Below are 20,525 nucleotides of genomic sequence, written 5' to 3' on the forward strand. Positions count from 1 at the left end.
GCGTTCGAGCAAACATATTACCGGTCTTGCTAATTCTAGTTGTTCTTTTTTCCAGTTATAGTTTTTAAACAAATAAATAAATACAAAAAAGTTTGATATAAAATTTTTGAATTTCTATTTAATGTTCTATTACTATATCTCGTTCTTTTTCTTATGACATTTGTTATAAGTTTACTTTCTGTTACCTCACTAGCTTGTCCTTCGCATATCTCACTCAAACTAATCTTATATTTTTAGATGTTTAAATTAAATATAGGAGTTTCTTAACACCATAATTATGCTAATGCAAATCAGTTCTGTGATTTTTCGTTGTACTTACGGTTGCTGATAAAGAGGTTCTTTTAATCTTGTCTTGAGGAGGCGACCCAGTCTCACCATTCGACCAACCTCCAATAAAAGTTTTTCTCGATTATCAAGGATGTCTCTTATGTCTGTCCTGATACGCGATTTTGCTGCTGCATCCTCGTCTTTTGCAGCACGATACAAGATCGTCACCGTTTCCACCAGGTTTTGCAATCTGATACAGTACTTTAAACAGATTAAAGAGAAAGTTTATAAAAAATATATGACTACACATAACATGCAAAATAATAATTTTTTTTGTCCTAGTAAAGCAACCTGAGCTACTCTTTGCTACTCGGATTTGCATATTTAATTAATATTAGTTCGCGTACATCTTCAACATTCCTGTGAAAGACAGCGCATACTCGCAGCCTGGTTAGCTGCTCCTGGCTAACGGATCGAAACTGCCGCCAAGCTTGCCGCAATCTCGAGAAGATACCAGCGTTGCTCTCTAATGATATTCTGCAAGATAGTCTCAATATGCGCGCGCCGTTCACTAACTGACCGCCGTATTCATAAGTCCCCTGTAAATATTTATTTCGACACGTTGCGTTCAACAATTCTGCATAAATAAATTTGATCGCACTAATCATGTGCCTTACCTTCGCAGTTTCCTGAAAGGATTGATGTTCCTCTTTCTGTAATTGTATCTCTTTTGTGTTACATCCAACTTCCATATGATTCCGAAGTAGTACGTCAAATAAATCCTTTAACCATTCAACAGCCTGAAAAAAATATATAACTTTTATATTGTATGCTTTTGCATCTTTTTTAATTTTTTTTTTTTTTTTTACGTTACATCTTATGTCGTGCTCACTTGTTCGGCATCGCTCTCGTACATATGTATCAAGGCTACTTGTTTCAACGACAGCTTTTGTAATTCCACGCTATCGTTAAAGATATTTTTCCTGGCATTTGTTGCGTCTAATATATCTTTTACATTAACGATATCTTCGTTATAATTTACGCAAACTTCTCGTCCAAGCGCATTCTTCACGGGCATCGAGAGAATATCCGACAATTTTTCGCCCTCCTTTACGAGTTCGCGCTCTAAACTATCTGGAAAATTATTCAAGCGTGTTGAATAAAATCGAACAAAAATATTAATATCTGATGAGTCGTGTTTTTTGCTCTTACCTAAAACTGTTTGACTTTTTTCTAATGTTAAGAGCTTAACGCTCGCCTGAGAGAAATTATAATTTCTGCTACCCATGACTAATTGCTCAAATACTTCACTCGTCTTATCAAAGTACTGTAAGTGACAACAAATTATAAAAAAAAAAACGTTTTCTTAATTGATATTATTATTCAGCCGATTATTCCTTACTTCAGAAACAAGTCTGAAGAATCTTTGTGAAGTGATCAATACATTTCTACGTCTTTCGAGTCGTGAAGCCAAACTACGACAAACAAAGTCCATGAAATCTCTCTGAGATTTTAAATCTTCGGGTAGCCTGCTTTTTGGAAGACTATCAATTTTATGAAGCAATTCCGCATATCTCCCATAAGTTTCCTATAAACATACGTTATGATTATCTTCGATTATCACGATTCTCTATAATAAAATGAAAAATAATGAGATTTTATTTACTCGACATTGAAGCTCAAGCTTTTCGTGTTGTCTTCGCAGTTCCTCGGAGGAAGAAACATCAAAACCAACCTGACAGCAAGAGTTCAGCATCATATCGGCTGGACCCAGGATCCAATCGGTAACGCTCGATACACCTTGCTCGAGATCTTCGATTACTCTGGCAGTATCCAGATTTCGTTCCATTTCTATCCACGAATTTTCAATATCCATCTAAAAATGTAAACATGTTAAATTAATTAAAAAACAAATTTAAATAAATAAGTCTTAAATACATTTAAATACCTGTTTTAACTCGATAGAATCGAGGAGCTTATGAATTTCTTTAATCATGTCCAAAGTATCTTTAGAGGACTCTCTGCTCATAGAACTGACTAGGTTTCTACCTATAACAAGCAAACACAAAATTTATCTAACTTTTTCCATAATTTTTACATAAGAAATATTGTCTTGTTTAAAAGAAATTATTAAACTATTACTAATATTAATATATGTATTTATTACTTTATATTCAAATATAATTCTAATTTTGAAAAATTTTAAATAAAAAATAATATATGGACCTGATTGGAGTATATGGCGCGCCGTTGATAATAATTCCGTACCAATCTCCCAATAAGATTCTATATCATCGTCTGATTGCGTCATACGAATACCATCAAGAGTATTCAGTCTTTGATGTAAATTTGTCATTTTCGATATTAATTCTAAAGCATCTCTCGAGTAATCTTCTATTTTCTATTAAGTCAAAATCAAGTCACAATGTATCAAGATATTAACATATCACCCAAATTTATAATTTATATTTATTTTTTTCGTGATAATATTACTTTAATTTACCATATGTTTTTTAATCCATTCGACATGATTGTATGCTTTGTTACCTGCCAACTCGTACGGTAATTGAGAAAAATCGATATAAACGTGCAGTCTCGTTAAAGTAACGTATATTGGCTAAAAGGTAAATTAGTGAGAAAAAAAAAATAGATTTTTGATTATGTTTTTTTTTTTATGTAATAAAGTTGCAATAAATATATTTATTAAATTGATTTATTCACTAACTTCGCCCTCCTTGTGCGACTTGGTACAACTGTCGACACGTTTGTCCCAGAAACCATCAGGTCGGACCACGATCACAGAAACGGCTGTTGATCCTGCAAGATTCGTGGATAGCCTAATACAGGATCTAGCTACGCGCCATGCACCGCGACGCGCGTCCACAATTAAAGCCAAGCCCTTTTCTTTCGTCTCTTCGCTAATCAATTAAAAAAAAAGATATTATCTGTATATAAACTAATAATATATATATATATATATATATATATATATATATATATATATATATATATTTATAAATATGTACAGTGAGATATCGAGATATTTTCTACCTGAAAATTGATAGAAAATATAAAATAAGAGATTCTAATTTCGGTTTTGTTGTTGGATCAAGTTCTGGAGGAACACTAATTACTATTAAAGGCCGTCCGTCACGATCACGACCACCTGGAATATATGCGAGCTTTGATTCTAGAGCCTCCAGGATATCTATTGCTTTCAAATTTTTTATGGACATCTCTATAATTGCTTGTAAAAGAAAATCATTTCAAATAGTCTTTTACGATAGATATCCGCGATTGATCTGAAAAAGATTACATTTGTTAACTATATATAAATTTCATAATTATTTCATTAAATATTTCATTATTACTTGGTTACACACACACACACACACACACACACATATATATACATATCATCATTTAAAATTTAAATAATATGCACTTTTGTAGAGAATTCAAGTAGTCGAAAATGATTTTGATCAAACATTTATACATTTAAATTCTATCTTTATTCCACAGAAAGAAAACAATCCGTACAATTATCAAACGTATATTTTTCACTCTTTAAAAAATGTTACGCACGAATGTCTGAATTAGAACTGTAATTAACGGTTTCACCGATCTTCGATCAAGCCAATGATGTTGAATCGCATTCGTATCACTTGCAAAGTGTCACGACAAAACATTGCGTAGGCGCAACACACGTCATAGTATGCGCTTCAAATCTGTAGCGAAAATGTGGGAATAACTAGCCAACAGCTGCTTCGGCTCCAGGTGCTTTGCATCTGTGTATCCACGTGACCAACGGGGGAACTTGTCGCGTCTTGGATTGACTCGAATCGCTGTCGCACGTGTTCCGCGTTAACGAGGAAAGAAAAGAATTGTCACATACATATAGATGTACACACGTGCGTTTATACAGAATGTGCACGAGCGCGATAGATGCAGCGCGGAGCTGCAGCCGCAACGGAGGCTGCAGGTAAACCAAAAGCCATCCGTGGTCCATTCAGATACAACGGTACTTTGGCACCGATTAACCGTGTGTTCCCCCTCCTTTACGCACACCGGCCCTTCCCTTCCTCTCATCTCACTGTCTCTCCGGTATCGCATTTTTTACTCCTTATCTCTCTTTAGAAATGTGCAGAAATATTTTAGGCGAGAAATAACGGAGATTGCAAAGAGAAAATAAGGAGATATCTTCGTAGATGTCGGTTACGCGGTTCATGCGGATGACATCACGCATTTCAACAACGACAGATGTTTCAAATAATTTAATCAGTATAAAATTAAACAAATTATGGTATATCTGTAACTTTTCGTAGATATATATCAACAAAATAATATATCCAAATAATTTATGTACATTATAATTTAACTATAAATTTAAATCAGTTATAGTATGAGCGCGCAAATACATTTTAAAGAGATTAATCAATTAATATATTACTAATTAAAATATTACTAATTAATTAATACATTTAAAAAACGTGCATCCAAGGAAAAATCGTGGTACAATTCTGTGACATTACAATGCATTTTTTACAATGCGAAAGTTTCTCAAAGCAATCGATATGGATAAAAATATAGTAAAGGACTTGTAGCGCGATTTATGCGATTTTATTTTGAATTACAAATTACTGAATTACTAATTATTTAAATACATTATATATATATATATATTTAAATTAAATAATTCATCAAATTATATAGAACAAACTTTTTATCGTTTAGGATTTTTAATTTACGGCAAAAAAACGACAAGATATCGATACCGTCTTCCAAGTTTATTTACATAGCAGTACTGTATTACCACGTGGTTCCATTATATAAGATGCGAACGCGAGATCATATAAGACGAGATTTTTAATATACACTTTATATACAGTAGACTTTCGAATTCAAATGCAAATTACGACACGATATACAAATACAAAATACATTTTTATCTTAATCCGATGTAAAAAATTATCAAACAATATTTTTCCGTAATTTAAAAAAGAAAATATATCGAAGAAAAAATATAGAGTTTAAGATGATTACAGAGTTAAAGAACATGTCAATGGGACAAAGATAGACGTCGAGGAAAGCTGAAGAGATTTGGCGTCGCTACAGTCGACGACCACGGGGAAGTTCGCCAGTGCTGCATCGAGCCTCGCGCTATATCAAGCACATTCGCTGTCTTTCTCTTTTTTTGGTCCATCTCTCTCCTTTCCTCCTACCGTCTTTCTTTCACTCGTCTTCTCTTCCTCTCTCCTTCTCACTCTCTCTCTCTCTCTTTCTCTCTCTCTCTCTCTCTCTCTCTTTCTTTCTCTCTCTTTCTCTCTTCCCCTCTTTCCAAGTTGGTCATTATCGAAGATCAGCATCATTTTGCTATTTGATCATTCTTCAAATAATGTTGTCAATGTGATACTTTTGTCATCTCGGAGTGCGGGAACGATCGGAAAACTGGCCAGGGACGGAGTGATCGTCGAGCCAGGCTCGACGAGAAGGAGAAAAAGGAGGCACGATAATGGGCAACGCCACAACGAGAAGCTATCCGAAGAACATCTCCGTCGGCACCAACTCGAGGAAGACGCGTTGGGATGGTCCAGGTAGATCGATCTATCGTTTCGCCCATATAATTTTACGATTCTCGATAATCTTTAAAATTGGAGAGATAACTTTCATGTCGTTTAAATTTATCTAAAAAAGGAAGAAACCCTTTGTCAATTTAATGATTCGATAAATGCTGCTCTATTTCAAAGCGCATTTGCATAGCGTTTTTCTCTGTTTATTAGGACAACAAAATTATTGTTCACGTGATTTTAAAAGCATCGAGTATTATTTATGATAAATGACTTGTTAATAGCGTAGATTTAAAATATAAAGAAAGATCTTTATCGATGTTAAATCGCTGTTAAACCAAATTCGATTAGACGATTTTGACACCGAGATGATATCTAAAATTAGATTGCTATTAACTGTCGATCTGTATAGTTTGAAAGTACGTTTAAATCATGCATCGATTTTGTTATTTCTTTGGATTAATCATACTCTGTTTTTATTTTACGATGCTCATTTTTAAGATAGTGCGCGATTATTGCACGTTATACAAAAACAGACAAAAAATAATGGTGTTAAATACTCAATTTGTAGAGAGTGCGCCGGTTCTGTATTCTAATATACTGCCAAACGCGACGCATTTTATTTTGGGAGCGCCACTTACGTACCGATGTTGAAAATTTGCTCTATATACATACCTAAGCATCGTTCTAACAAGAACTTACTGAGTTACATTAGTATAGTGCCGCTTACTCTGCAAAAAAAATCAAGAAAAGAAGATATATTAATAAATTAATAAATATTAATTTTATAAATTTATATACTTACGTACATTAAAAAGGGATTAAATAAATATTAATATAATAAGTTTAGATCAAGCAATACTTTTATCATTTTAATTTACATTTTATTGGAATATCTGTAATCATTCGACATACGGTCTCAGGCCTTCCAGCTCCACCGGGCAAACCTATCTTAATATCGGGTACAGACGAAACGCAGCCGGATGTTGTGGCGATACGATGGGAGCGGTCGCCGAGTAACGGTGGATCGGCGATCGTCGGATACTTGGTCGAGCATCGACGACTGGGCTCTACTCACTGGATACGAAGCAGCCCCGGCCTTTGCGCCTTTCCGGAGCTAACTCTAAGCGGTCTCGAGCCAGGATGGCGCTATCAATTTCGAGTCAGAGCGCAAAATGCAGTCGGACTTTCGCGGCCGAGCGAAATCTCCGAGCCGCTAACAGTTACCTTACAAAGGGCCGCCGCAGCTTGCGCTCCTTATTTCGATCTGGAGCTCAAGGATACGACTGCGCTCGAGAACGAACAGGTATGTATCGATACAGGTGTGTATGCTAAAATTCAAATGTAACGATAATTTTTCCCATGTATAGGCCGAGTTTATTGTACAATTCTCCGGTACACCATTGCCAAAAATCTCGTGGTTCAAGGATGGTTTCGAGATTTTTAGCAGTAGACGCACTAGGATCAATACGGATAATGGAAAGAGCGTTCTTCTGATTCATCAAACTGCGCTTAACGACGAGGGTGAAATCAAATGTACAGCCACCAATCGAGCGGGTCACGTTGCTACCAGAGCTAAATTAATTCTCGAAGGTTAGATAAACTGATAACGCTAACAAAAAAATATATATAAATATGGTTTCTTTACAATTTCGATAAATTTCTGAATGTTATTTATATGTATTTAGCGTCACCGCGGCTACGATTACCGCGTCAGTACGAGGACGGTCTGCTTTTCGAGCAAGATGAAACTATCAGACTGAAGGTTTCCTTGGCAGGTAAGCCACCGCCTACTGTCACCTGGTATCACGATGGAGAGCTGATATCCAAGGATGCTAGACACATATTTGAGATGATGGACGGTGAATCAGTTTTGAAGATACCAGATGCCAAACGAAATGATCGAGGCGAATATACCGTCAAAGCTACGAACAAATTGGGTGAAGATGTCGCGTCTTTTCTAGTCACTGTAACAGGTGCGTGATAACGTTATATTAATATAGATATTAGTTTTTTTTAGACTCTTTATAATATTTTGTATAATATAATTTATCAGTTTCTTGCGACATTAATTTTTGCCAACAGATCGGCCCGCTGCTCCCGGAAGAGTGAACGTCGCGATGACTCTAGGTAGATCAGTGACATTATCGTGGAAAGAACCAGAGGATGACGGCGGATGCAAGATCGGAACTTACATCATTGAATACTATAGAGTACGCGATCGGAGATATTATTTTCATTCATGTAAATTTTTAGAAACTTGACAACAATTGTTTCAGATTGGCTGGGAAGTATGGCTTAAAGCAACGACGAGCAGATGCACTAGCGCGACGTTAACAGAATTAATCGAAGGCTCTGAATACAAATTTCGCGTGAAGGCTGAAAATCCTTACGGAGTCAGTGATCCTAGCGAAGAGAGTGACGTTATCTTCATTCCAGATCTTAAACGAAGGTATATTTTATCGTCGATGGGCTTTCCCTATTTCGAAATCTTTTTTGACCCGCGCAGAAATAAATTCATAGCTTTATATTTGCAGAATTGTAACGCCGTCTTTGAGCGAGAAATCGCAGAGTCATCGGGAAATCAGTAGATCTCGCGGCGACAAACGCGAAGTGAATTTTACTACGCCGGCGCAAAGAACTAGGAGTTTAACGAGGGAGGAAGCAAAAATGCGAGATAACGAAAGCGGCGATCGCTTTGGATACGATGAACGATCAGCTTCAACGCAACGGCTCGCAATGCCGATTTCTACACTGGACAGGCCGTCCAGAGCAGATAGTAGAGTGACATTTGCACCGGACACTTTAGAGAAGGAAGTTTCTCCGCCAGTTCCTCCAGCCAGATCCAGAGACCATGCTTCCACGAAGCAACAAGTTTCTCTTGGAAATCACGCAGACCGATCAAATACCGCGGCAGATACGAGAAATAAGGTAAGAAATGAACGGATACAACAAATATGCTAATTCTATTATAGATTAGAAGGTAAAAGAAATATTTTTTTCTGCAATGTAGCAAGGTATTATAAAGAGAGAAAGAACAATGTCGCCGAAACCAACCGTAACAGTCTCTTCTCCGGTTGAGGAAGATTTCAAGCCGCGTTCAATACCTACGACAAAAGAAAGAAGAAGCCTCTCTCCACTCTCGATGCCAAGAATTCAAGAACCTCAAAGAGAAGAGAATTGTATCACAGCTAGCCATTATTTTTCATCATCTTTGAATTCGAATGTAAAAAGACAGACCGCCGTTACAAATGAATCCATGTTACCTTCACTGCAGAATAGTCTACAATTGCAAAAGATGTCACGAGAGGATGACGAGGACGCATTGCACGGTAGCTCGGAGTTTATGCTGGTCCTGTATCCAGAAGATGAGATGCAAGAAGAAAATGTAACCGTGACGAACGGCACGTCGCATGAAACTCGCATTAAAAGCACAAGTAAGTGCACGAGAAAAAATCTATAACAAAAGATCTTTAAAAAATACAAAAATTACATTATAAATTATATTAAACTAACGCATTCGTTTTTTTAGGTAGCAAACAGGACATGATCGAATTGACGAAAGAGGAGAGTGATCTCATACCGCCGCCAATGTCCTTGTCTCTTCCGGAATTATTCAGCGCGCGGCATCAAGTAGTAGAAGTAATGCGATCGGCGGTTAGCTCTACCGAGCTTCTCCACGAACGTGCTATGGAACGTTTCTATCGCGCGATCGCCGCTGAGGAGGCATCCGAGATTGCGAAACGAAAAACGCAGCTTGAGAGGCAAACCGGCGAATTGGCGCTATTAAATGATGAATCCGTTCGGCGATCGTCGCTTCGAAGACGCCTATCCAATTCTGGCGTAACGACGCAGAATTTGATCGTCTCGTGGCAGGCCAAAAAGGATCGCCGACGATCGAGTGAGGGGCAAACCGAAGTGGCCCCGAAGACAATGAAACTTCTCTCGCCGGCTTTGCTGTCAGATATCGAGGCCAGATCAGATCCGAATCTCCCCTCTGAAACAACGATGGCGGATTCCTGGAGGAGGAGCGACGAGAACGAATCTTTAGAACGTCTGCGTAGATGGCACGAAACGAACGTACCGCTGTTGGAGGAGGTACAAGAAGAAAAATCGATACGAGCGGATGATGAGGAGGGAATGGTAGCTTCCATTATTGTAAACAGAGCCAAGGAAGTGGAAGAGGAGGAAATCATTAGTGTCGAAATTTCCGAAGAATCGTCGGAAGACATTAGTAGTGCGGATAGCGAGGACTTGAAATTATTAAAATCAAGGATCTTGGCGAGACAGCTTATGGATGAAGAGGATACTTATCATCCCAGGGGAAGATCAGTTCCACACGTCGAGCCGCAATTGCCACTGATTTCGTACGATAGAATGACAAGTTTGGAGATTCCACCTGTCAGAGCAGTTACCCCTATCTCACTGAACAATGTAATACCAAAATCTATTTTAAAGAAACCCAAGGAAGAAATTCCTCCGGATAATTTCGGCAGGTCGATTGCTCCGGAAAAACCAATCAGAACGACATCATCGCAGCCATATGAACGAGAAAATATAGAAAAGATGAATATCGATATTGGGGAGACAATCACAGATTTTTCGAGCATGTCCGAGGCTCTGAAAACACCTCCAATGTCGGAATCCGATACAGATAGTATCTTATCGGCGGCAGAAGCGGCGAAAAATCGTCGAATGCAATCGAAATTGCGGTCTATGACGCCTGAAAAAGAGGCAGCTGAAACAGAGGCTAGAATGGCGGTCGTGAATCAGTATACCGAGATAGTTCGGGAGTACGCAAGTCATTCGCGACACGGTAGCGCAGCTAGTTCTCGAAGATCTTCCATTTCCGAGGATCAAGCAGATCAAAGGCACCGAGTACACGAAAAATTTACGCCAAAACAGATAGATAAACAAGAGCAGGACGAGATATCGAAATCAAAAATTAAAAATAAGAATAAAATCGACCAACAGACAAAAAATAATCAAGCACCAGCGGTTACTAAAAAAGAAAGCGCTAATTCCAGAAGCACGACTCCTGGAAGAGATACGACGACTGCGAAGCGCGTAAGCAGACCGACTTCTCGGGATCAATCTCCAGCTGCGAGGAAAAAAGAAGGAACGACAGGCGCTTCGTCGACATCATCCTCGAAAACCCGGAATCGCACGCCTTCTCTGGAAAGGAACAATCGATCATTAGCGAAAAACGATTTAAACGAACAAGGCTCTCGTAGATCTAAAATATCTCCCGGCTCTTCCTCACGTTCCTCGTCGAGATCGAACTCTAGGGAGAGGTTTGGAAAAACGGCGTCAGTGGAATCAAAGGTTGAGAAGCTGCAAAAAGCACTCGAGAGTAACAAGTATCGAGCGATGAAAAAAGAATCCGAAGTTACCAAAGAAATTGCTGGGAAAAGCACCCCCGAACGGACAGATGGCAAGCAGTTAGCTCTGAAAGCTAAAAACACAGTCAGATCGACAGTGGACTACATAACCGACCTAACATTGCTGATGGCCGCAATGTACGTTTATTTCTTCAAAAAGGAAACCCTGGCGGTTCCGTTTATCGTATTGCTTCTATATCGAAGAATACAGGAGGAAATACACGGGTGGATGCCACGTCGCTGGTGGCGATCCACCAAAAAGCCCTGATCGATCGATGTGTGTGTACGCAACTAAATGGTCATATATTGTATATTTTATGTACATCATGTTTATCAATCAAACTATGCTAAATGATTGCCAAAGAAATAATATATCATACGTTGAAACGATATAATATATTGAGAATTGCAAACTATTTATGACATCCTTCCTATGTAATTTAATCGATACTTGTTATTGTTATTCGCTGTATTTATAATAAATATATAAATCCTTATCTCTAATAAATTATATATATATTTTCACCAAACTCTAATATTATGCGTATTTTTTATTATGTATTCCGTTACTTGGCACATTATCGTAATACGTCATGCGTTATTACGTAAATAATTACATTATTTTAGAGAAAATTTACTTTTCCAAAAAATTTTATTTACTGCATTTATTTGATATGAAATTGCGATTCTTAAATATCTGCCGTGCTAAATTTCTGTATTATGAATAATAATTTTTTTTTTTGTATTATATATTTTCTGGAAATTCTGCGTACTTACTTAATTCACCTAATTTAGCGACTCGAAAATATGCATCTTTGTGAGATACCTGCAAAATAAGTTTCAGTTTCGCGCGTCGAAAGCAAAAGGAAAAGTGGAAAATAGGAACGCAGCAGTTACATCAGCGAAAGAGAGACAAAGAGTGGAAAAACGAGGGTACGTAGATCCCGAACGGCGCATGTGCTTCTTTCGTTAAAACGACGAAGCCGAGAGCGCGGCGTCGAGACGATTTTAGAACGGAGCAGGGTCTCCTGCCGTCAGACGACTCGTGGCTTAGGGTGTGCTGTATCAATATAGGGTCAAGACAGGGACAAGCTGGCCGGTGGTGGTGGTGAATGGTGCAGGTCTTCCTGAGTAGTACACGCGTACATAGGTCGGCCCTTCGCGAGTAATGTCAATGCGCGGAAAGACCGTTCTACGTAACTTTTGAGACAAGATGACCTTAACAGGTAAGATTCGCAGTTTAATTGTCGTAGCGCATTCGCCGGTATAAGCCGGCATCGGCGAACCGTGATGAACCGCCGGTTCATCGAAGACGATACACTTGACGGAGAAACTTGGGAGAAAAGTGCAAAATTTTTATGTTTCGTGCATGCGTCTTATTTTTATATACTCGGTCGTGCCTGCCAGTGAAAAAAGATAGCTTGTTACAATTGCAATTACGCAATATATAAATAAATATTGCGATAGAAATGTACAACTTCGTCGAAATCTTTGTCACTATTAATGTATAAGTTCAAGCTAGAATACAAACGATAATCAACGACTTGGTCTGGAGAAATTCATTAACAGGTAAAACTATATTGTAGAAAAGCTTCAGAATAATGTACAAAACTTATTAAAAATAACGAAGATTTTTTTCTATCTGTACATATAAATTCTTATAATTCTTACTTTTCTCCCAAATTTTATCTCTAATAGCTGGTCAATTTCTCTTATATTTAGCTTACAATATATCTCACGGTATTTTACGACTGATGTAAAACGCGGGTACACGGTTTAAAATATATTTAACGAGTTTATAATTGATGTATTTGCCGAATCATAGTGTTTTGATTCAATATAAATATCAATGGTGTTGTTTGCCAAAGAATTTTTGTTAAGCAAACGTGAAAATATTTATTTATGTTAATGGTGCAATCTGGACATGCGTAGGTGCACTTTGCATCGTAAAATTTGGAAGTAGCAGCGACTTCTTTCGGAAGATAGATACGATCGTAAAGATTTATAAATTGGCTACGTTTTATTTTCTTAAGTAGTTCCGCTTTACCACACTTTACCGAAATATAGTCATCTATATTTATGCTACTATTTTGCATATGTACCTCTACTATACCGCCATTCCTGTAGCCATTTTGCAAAGCACGTGAATCTCGAAATAGCAGATAGATTTTCAACAATTTCCTCTCATTATCGGGTATTGATAAAATATTTCTTTTTCTTTAATATGAGCAAAATCTTTGATATTAAAGTTAATAATTAATTTTTTTTTAATATCATAGAAATATAAGAGTATAATTAACTTGCAACAAGCAATATATAAAATGCTTATACAGATCTTACATCGAGGAATAAAGGACCGCCAGAATGGATCGAAGAAGATCAGATCGTGTCATCTCAAGGACGCATAGGCGAGGACATCATCATCGAACTGAAATTGGTTTCATTCGAAAGTTATGATGATTTACAATTCGACTTGTAAGTGTAACACAAATGTTACTCTATCGAATGAAGCGTAAACAGCTTCGCATATATACTTGTTGCTCTCGTATTGCGACATTTTAACAATAATCAATTTTCGTCTTATCGTTCATTCTCATACACTGGCCTTAATTTTATATAGGACCTTGGGACGTGCCCAAGGATTAAACGCGAGTTATTTTAAGCTGTCGCGCACTTAATTTCGGAGAACTGAATTACACTTGCCGCGTATAATTTCCCTCAATATTCGTGCATGGATCGTCATTCCAGCAATGCGGAGAACGTGAACAACACGTTTGTACATTTGACATTTAGTTTCGTCAATAACTATTTGGCAGTAAAGACGAACGAGATATGATTGTAACATAATATAATAGTTTACTTGAAATATCAGTCATCAGACCAATCATAAATAATGCTTGATTTAAAAGACGCAGTACGCTCCAGTCTGAGTCATATAGAAACCTATTTCGCGAATATAATTTCATCTACTTATGTATCCTGAATAAGATCAACTATATTAGGTAAATATTAATAATGCATAACTATCATTAATTTAAAAAAAAAGTCTCATAAACTCCACGATCGATAAATTAACAAATTGTGGAAATAAATGCATCTCGAAATATTATCTATATTATATTAATCGAATTATATTGCACTTTGCGCATGACATAAAAGATCATGTATCTGTATAATGTAGGTATACAATCGTCAAATTTCTTTCTTCGAGATATTTTAATCGTCGCGATAGATGATTTGCCATCAACGTCACCATAATAATATGAATAAATTACGAAAATCTTGAATTTCTTAGTCTTTCCTCGCGCAAGAACTCTATGTAAGCTAATTCCGACCGCGCTCGAAATTTTCGCTAAAAGACGAAAGAGACGCCGATGCCTTTGCCCGGTCCAACTATATTCCACGGTTGGCTCTCGCTAGTTTCTATATGAGACAGTCCGTTGCTTACGCGGTTCCTTCAAACTATATACACAAAATCGTTGATGGAGGTGGAAAATTGGGAGGGGACAGTCTGACGTTGGCGTCTCGCTATCAGTCTGATGCTGAAAGAGCGTCGCGACGACCGACGAACCCCTAAGAAAGGGTGTTAAACCATTCGATTATTTAATGCATTGGTACGCGTCTTCTATCTATCGATATAGAAGAAGTGCTTGTGTGCTTTATCCAGGCTGGATTGTCGAAATTCAAATTTTGAGCTCAATCATGTCGGTTGTGCATTTTTCTTTCAAAAAAATAAATAATTACGCTAAATCATCAATGAAAAATATAAGCGAGATATCGCTTCTTTACCGCAGATTCTGTTTTTGATGATGAGAAATCGTAAAAGTCTGAAAAACATAAAAGTCGATGTGAAGATAATGACATGAAAGAACGAAAGAAAAACAAAAACGAAGAGGCGAGTTGTCATTATATTATCATAACTTAATTATGTAAGATTTAAAGGTAAACCCCGACGCATTTTAATATAATCTCGATAAATATGAGACATATACCAATGCATCGAGCTTAATTAAACGAGTTTGCATAGCGCCATCGCGCTGTCAAAATTGTACGATCAATGTGTGTGTGTGTGTGTGTACCTCGCTAATTTTATCGCTCACGCGGTCGTTGTAGTGTGTCATGATCGGAGATTATGCGCGGCAGAGATGAATATCTCGAAAGAACTGAAGCATATGGCAGAAACGTGCTGTCTCTCCACGTGATTGTTGATATTCCTGAAACATTTTTAAATGTGAGAAGGGTATTAAACGGTATTAAAAAAATGTTTAAAGATAGACCGAGCCGAAATGTTTGTTTGTAAAAGAATGTGGGCAATTTATGGCAATTACATCATCGCCGATATGTTCTGACAAGAAGGTGTAGCCCTCCTTGTCGATTCATCATGGGAAGTGATTGTTGCAAATGCGCTAATGGTAAAAAGAATTGCGCCATTACTGGATCCTCCTCCGATGGATCGGAATACCGGTAGGACGATAAAAAAAGAACTCCTCATCTAATATTAGATTATAAACAATTATATCTTTACGACGCTGATGCTAAATAATACTCGCTCGTGTTCTTGAACACTTTACATATATCGACTATCTGTTAAATGCATGTAAATGCGATTAAATGCGTGTTTAATATTATGTGCTTAAAAGACACGTAAAATAAATTTTAAAAAAATGTATTATATTGCGGCGTGACGTCGCATCGCGTCAATGGATTCTCGCCGGTCTTACGTCGGATACACTGAGTTGCATAAAGTTGCATGCTTGATTCATACGCGATATTTCTAGGATATGTTCTGTGTTTTCCCTACAGCACGAATGATAATTTCATGAAGAGAAAAAAATATACGATAGAAGAATTAATGGATCGTGCTTATTAGATTTTTTCTTTTAGTTTTAAACGAGCCCCCGTCACACGACGAAAAAGATGACAAAAATAGGGCAGTAGAGCAATGCCAAGACTCTAGATCATTCTGTATGCTAGAAATATGCCTGGCTGATGTAGCACATTTTTACGTAGACGTAAGAACGCATATAAAGAACACAACAAAATAACAGATTGTCATCGCAGCGACACATAGTAAAACTATAATAATCTTTCCTTTGTTTCATTCATTCTAACATTTAATTTGCTGCATTTAATTTTGATATATATATAGTACATATTACGCGAGAGATTAATTAAAAAGTTATTACATATATATATATATCTTAATATATACATAAAAAAGTAAATAATTTTACTTAATCTAGTTAAATAAAATTAAGCGCAAATAGTAAGATTTGATCTTAATTAATTTCAATTAATTTCACAATCCGAATCGTGCGGATCGAAAATATTAATAAAAAAATGATAGATTCAGCAAAAGCAACGATCTCTTTAGTTGGACATTAATCATATGTCCCGAAAGGCAGCGTAATGAATGTACTTCATAAATTGAATTGATGAATAATAAATTTATTACATTAAAATAATTTTGCAACAATTTACTTTTCCGGGCCGATCTATTGACATTTAATGAATTATAAAATTATCACTCTACTACTGACAAAGAATTGCACCAGGTTCTCAGTTTTCCTTATTTTTGTTTGAACTAAATATTGTTTGATTTACCAAATTTACAGAATACGGGACGGATTGCCAATTTCATCGGATCGATATCGATTGTCGATGCGAGGCAATGTCGTGCAATTGGCCTTGAAGCAATCGCGTAAAAACGATACGGGTTACTATTCTCTCGTAGCAACAAGACTCGGACAAGAAAACGATAAAGGAGCTGTAAAGAAAATTCACTTAAGCGTCAGCGAAGCAAGTTACGAAGAGGGTGATCCCCCAATCTTCTTGAGAAGATTGAGCGATCTTGCGGTTAAAGTCGGCACTCGAACCAGATTTCTGATAGAGATTCGAAGTTCAACCACTCCGAAGGTACGATTTCATATATAACGATAAATACACAGCGATAAATACTAAAAAAAGGATAAATTAATCGCGCATATATTACACTGCGATTACATTTTTCTTGGTGAATATTAGTTTGATTAGACAAAGAGTTTGTGTGTACATTTTAATGAGCCAAAAAAATCATTTACCATTTGGCACCATAGCCATATTCGTAACATGACGTAAGAGACGTCCTGACCTAAGATAGGCAGATAATATATTGTGCCAACTATCGCGATCAACCCGGAAGATGGAACTGATGGTCCCAGCGGTGACTTATTGTCAGGCATTTCTCTTCCTTCTTCTATCCCAGTACCGGACGAAACGGGAAAGGCTAACTAAGACGGGGCACTGGGAGGTCCATGACCTGAACTTACGGCGAAAGACGGTGAAGAGTAAAGGAAACTGGTTACGCGTTTTCTTGTGCGTCGTATTAATACTATTATTACGCATGCTCGCATACTATGTGCCAGGGACTATATATTCCGATATTCCTTCGCATGTCTCTTCCGCCATACGCGAAATAGCTTAACAGCGTTATAGCGTTTTGTTACAGCAAACAGTTAACGTAAGCGTATTAAAATAGATTAATATCAAGAGATTAATCAAACAACATTCTTACAACAATTAAATTAAATTAATTAATTTCAGATATCTTGGTATAAAGATGACTCATCTATTTATGAGGGACCCAGATTCTCCCTCGTTCACGAAGGGAATTTTCATTGCGTCGACGTTGCTCCCGTTACGGTCGAGGATCAAGGATGCTGGACCTGCATGGCGGAGAATCGTAGCGGGAGATCCTCGTGCACATCCACTCTAACTGTTATCGGTAATCTTGCACTCGGTGTTCAATTGATATCTTAACACTCGATACGTTTTGATTAATCGCAGATTCGATTGAACTTTAGTTCCCAAGGCTTACAAAAGGCCGGAATTTGTCGAAGAACTTTGCGCGTTGCTCACTGAGACAGGTACGGTGTCATTGGAATGCAAAGTAATTGGTGTGCCCACGCCAGTATTGAGGTGGTTTAAAGACAGCAAGGAAATTAAAGCCGGCGACGTTTTCGCTTTGACCGCCAATCCCGATGATCCGACTTCCCTTGGCGTTTATACCTGCGAGGCAAATAATTGCATGGGAACAACCTATTCTTCTTCAAAGGTAAATGCGCTCGCCGTTAATTCATTTAAATAATTTAATTGTAACGTTATTTAAATATGTTGTTCCATTTCAGGTTCATGTAGCCGGAAGAGGAAGCCGAGAAGGTTCGCTGAAACCAGCGGATGCCTTGGCACCGTCCGGGCCACTTCCGGTATTTAAACAGATGCTCCAAGATGAATGTTGCCGAATCGGAGACACTCTCGTGCTGTCCTGCCGAGGTAGATTGTAATTAATATAATTTTTTTAATTTTTTATTAATTATTCATTTTATCTGTATATAAAACATATTCATTAACACAGTTCAAGTACCGCCCTGGCCGAAGGCGATCGCCTGGTACAACAAAGGAGGTCGTGTCGAACCCGACGAAAGATATCACATAATAGAAGACGGCATTGGTGGATATTCAATCGAGGTGAAACAAGTAGAGGCCATGGACGAGGGTGAATGGAAGTGCGTCGCTACCAGCGAGGAAAATATGAAGCAATTCACGAGCTGCTACGTAGCAATGTCTAGTACGTATTGTAAAAATAAACAGTTAATTGAAATAAGAATAATCGTCGTATCAACGTCTGTTTCATTTTTTACAAGTTCCAAGAAACTATAGAAAACCGCGTTTCATGGAGAATCTGAAAGCAGTCTTGACGGAAGAAGGTCTTGTCTCGTTCGAATGCAAAGTTGTAGGTTTTCCGACGCCGTTGCTAAGATGGTTTAAAGACGGTCAGGAACTTAAGCCAGGAGACGTCTATCAATTAACCGGGACTAATTCATTAGGTAGGTCATATTCCCCTTCCTGTCTTTCATATATATTTACACATTCTCCCGATAATATTCAGGCTCGTATTGCTGTATCGCGAGAAATTGCATGGGCGAGGCTAAGAGTACAGCTGAATTAACCATCGAAGACATCCAGAATCAATTAAACGAGGAAGAACGTTTTCAGCTTTTAAGCATTAATCAGCCGCCAAAGTTTATAAAAGGTCTCAGAAGTTGCGAGGCGAAGATAAACGATGATTTTCGCTTTACAGTACAAGGTACTTATATTTGCCTATTTTTTTAAATAAATCAATTATACGAAGAAGATAAAAGACAATAAATTTATTAAATAATTTAAATAAATAAATTAGATGACAATTGCTTTCCTATCACGCGCAGACTTAAATCGTATTGATGGTGCCTTTTTTTTTTTTTTTTTTTTTTTTTTATAGTAAGTATTGCACCGGAACCGAGTCTTTCTTGGTATAGAGACGATGCATTAGTGGAGGAATCCGACAAATATCACGCGGCGAAGGAGAATCTTGGCACATGCCATCTCGAAGTACGAAAACTCGAATTTATCGATCAAGTATGTATTGGTGAAGTACATTATTATCGTTTGCCGTAATGTAAGAAACGTTTACGAGTGATTTTTCTTCTAGGCCGAGTGGAAGTGCGTAGCGGCAAACGATTTTGGTCATAGTATCACCTCCTGTTTTTTGAAACTAATCATTCCCAAACATTATAAAAAACCGAAATTTCTCGAGAGTCTGCGCGCGATCCTGTCAGAAGAAGGCGCGGTAAATTTAGAATGCAAAGTTATCGGCGTCCCGCAGCCGGTTTTAAAATGGTACAAAGACAACGTCGAACTCAAACCCGGCGACATACACCGAATTATCTCCGGGCAAGACGGCACCTGCTGCTTAGGAACTTATACTTGCGAAGCTATCAATTGCATGGGAACAGTCAGTAGTTCCGCATCTTTATTAGGATTTGAAGGTAAATTTTTGCATGTCATAATTTTTGACTATACGGTTCTGATATGATTTCGAAGAAAAAAAATTTGTTTTTAAAATAATGTTTTTTACAACCGTGTAATTTTTACGCGTTGTGCTGTAAAGCTGTGAATATTTTAAGCAAAAACAAAATTTGATCTGCAATCTCGCAGATAAAAAACAAATCAAGGAGATTCAGTCGCCAAATGGTCACGAACTAGCCAGGAATCTATCGTTGTCAACAATACATGAGGAACGAACTTCTCAGTTGTATGATACACCACAGACAGATCATTCTGTCACTTTGGATGACCGTGGCGAAGTGTCCTTTAGTTTTGACGGCAAAGAAGTGTCAGTCAGTCTATACGAAACACCCGATCTCACCGAGGAAGAGGCGCTACAGATTGTTGAAATGTATGCCGATCAGTTGTCTGAACATGTAACAGGTAAGAATTTATTTAACTTTTA

The 20,525-nt window shown here is 37.5% G+C and overlaps 3 protein-coding genes across 3 annotated transcripts in view; 2 read left to right on the top strand and 1 right to left on the bottom strand.

Moving 5' to 3' along the window:
• Positions 1–315: 315 nt before the first annotated feature.
• On the bottom strand, positions 316–3,503 carry LOC138938930 (SEC14 domain and spectrin repeat-containing protein 1-like). The gene is made up of 12 exons (XM_070306346.1): positions 3,319–3,503; positions 2,993–3,185; positions 2,771–2,884; positions 2,536–2,668; positions 2,216–2,316; positions 1,934–2,143; positions 1,670–1,855; positions 1,480–1,594; positions 1,160–1,401; positions 945–1,067; positions 675–866; positions 316–528 (listed from the first exon to the last, which is right to left on the bottom strand). The coding sequence occupies exons 1-12, from the start codon at positions 3,501–3,503 to the stop codon at positions 316–318; spliced, it is 2,007 nt and encodes a 668-aa protein (XP_070162447.1).
• A 2,081-nt stretch (positions 3,504–5,584) lies between these two features.
• On the top strand, positions 5,585–11,732 carry LOC138939501 (muscle M-line assembly protein unc-89-like). The gene is made up of 9 exons (XM_070307376.1): positions 5,585–5,861; positions 6,758–7,140; positions 7,205–7,427; positions 7,523–7,810; positions 7,920–8,047; positions 8,114–8,286; positions 8,372–8,765; positions 8,848–9,271; positions 9,367–11,732. Exons 1-9 carry the CDS (start codon positions 5,780–5,782, stop codon positions 11,481–11,483), a joined length of 4,212 nt encoding a protein of 1,403 aa, XP_070163477.1. The 5' UTR covers positions 5,585–5,779; the 3' UTR covers positions 11,484–11,732.
• A 481-nt stretch (positions 11,733–12,213) lies between these two features.
• LOC138939565 (uncharacterized) overlaps positions 12,214–20,525 on the top strand; it is a 37,949-nt gene continuing 29,637 nt past the window's right edge. Inside the window, exons 1-12 of the mRNA XM_070307478.1 lie at positions 12,214–12,441; positions 13,549–13,690; positions 16,831–17,131; positions 17,798–17,978; positions 18,058–18,308; positions 18,382–18,526; positions 18,609–18,821; positions 18,898–19,080; positions 19,143–19,340; positions 19,515–19,651; positions 19,725–20,061; positions 20,231–20,503. Of these exons, the coding sequence (XP_070163579.1) occupies positions 12,429–12,441; positions 13,549–13,690; positions 16,831–17,131; positions 17,798–17,978; positions 18,058–18,308; positions 18,382–18,526; positions 18,609–18,821; positions 18,898–19,080; positions 19,143–19,340; positions 19,515–19,651; positions 19,725–20,061; positions 20,231–20,503 (2,374 nt within the window). The 5' untranslated portion in view covers positions 12,214–12,428. The remainder of the gene's footprint in view (positions 12,442–13,548; positions 13,691–16,830; positions 17,132–17,797; positions 17,979–18,057; positions 18,309–18,381; positions 18,527–18,608; positions 18,822–18,897; positions 19,081–19,142; positions 19,341–19,514; positions 19,652–19,724; positions 20,062–20,230; positions 20,504–20,525) is intronic.

This window comes from Polyergus mexicanus, unplaced genomic scaffold, assembly GCF_030449975.1.
Source record: "Polyergus mexicanus isolate NDT 795.1 unplaced genomic scaffold, iyPolMexi1.0 SCAF_1, whole genome shotgun sequence".
Taxonomy (NCBI): Eukaryota; Metazoa; Arthropoda; class Insecta; order Hymenoptera; family Formicidae; genus Polyergus; species Polyergus mexicanus.

What these genes read in the sequence shown, in the direction of transcription:
- LOC138938930 (XM_070306346.1), bottom strand. Translation starts at nt 3,503, where the DNA reads ATGTCCATAAAAAATTTGAAAGCAATAGATATCCTGGAGGCTCTAGAA. An exon ending in AGTCGCACAAGGAGGGCGAA is followed by an intron (nt 2,885 to 2,992) that starts GTTAGTGAATAA and finishes TTTACCTTTTAG; the next exon opens with CCAATATACGTTACTTTAAC. An exon ending in ATTCTATCGAGTTAAAACAG is followed by an intron (nt 2,144 to 2,215) that starts GTATTTAAATGT and finishes TTACATTTTTAG; the next exon opens with ATGGATATTGAAAATTCGTG.
- LOC138939501 (XM_070307376.1), top strand. Translation starts at nt 5,780, where the DNA reads ATGGGCAACGCCACAACGAGAAGCTATCCGAAGAACATCTCCGTCGGC. An exon ending in GACGCGTTGGGATGGTCCAG is followed by an intron (nt 5,862 to 6,757) that starts GTAGATCGATCT and finishes ATACGGTCTCAG; the next exon opens with GCCTTCCAGCTCCACCGGGC. An exon ending in ATTCCAGATCTTAAACGAAG is followed by an intron (nt 8,287 to 8,371) that starts GTATATTTTATC and finishes TTATATTTGCAG; the next exon opens with AATTGTAACGCCGTCTTTGA.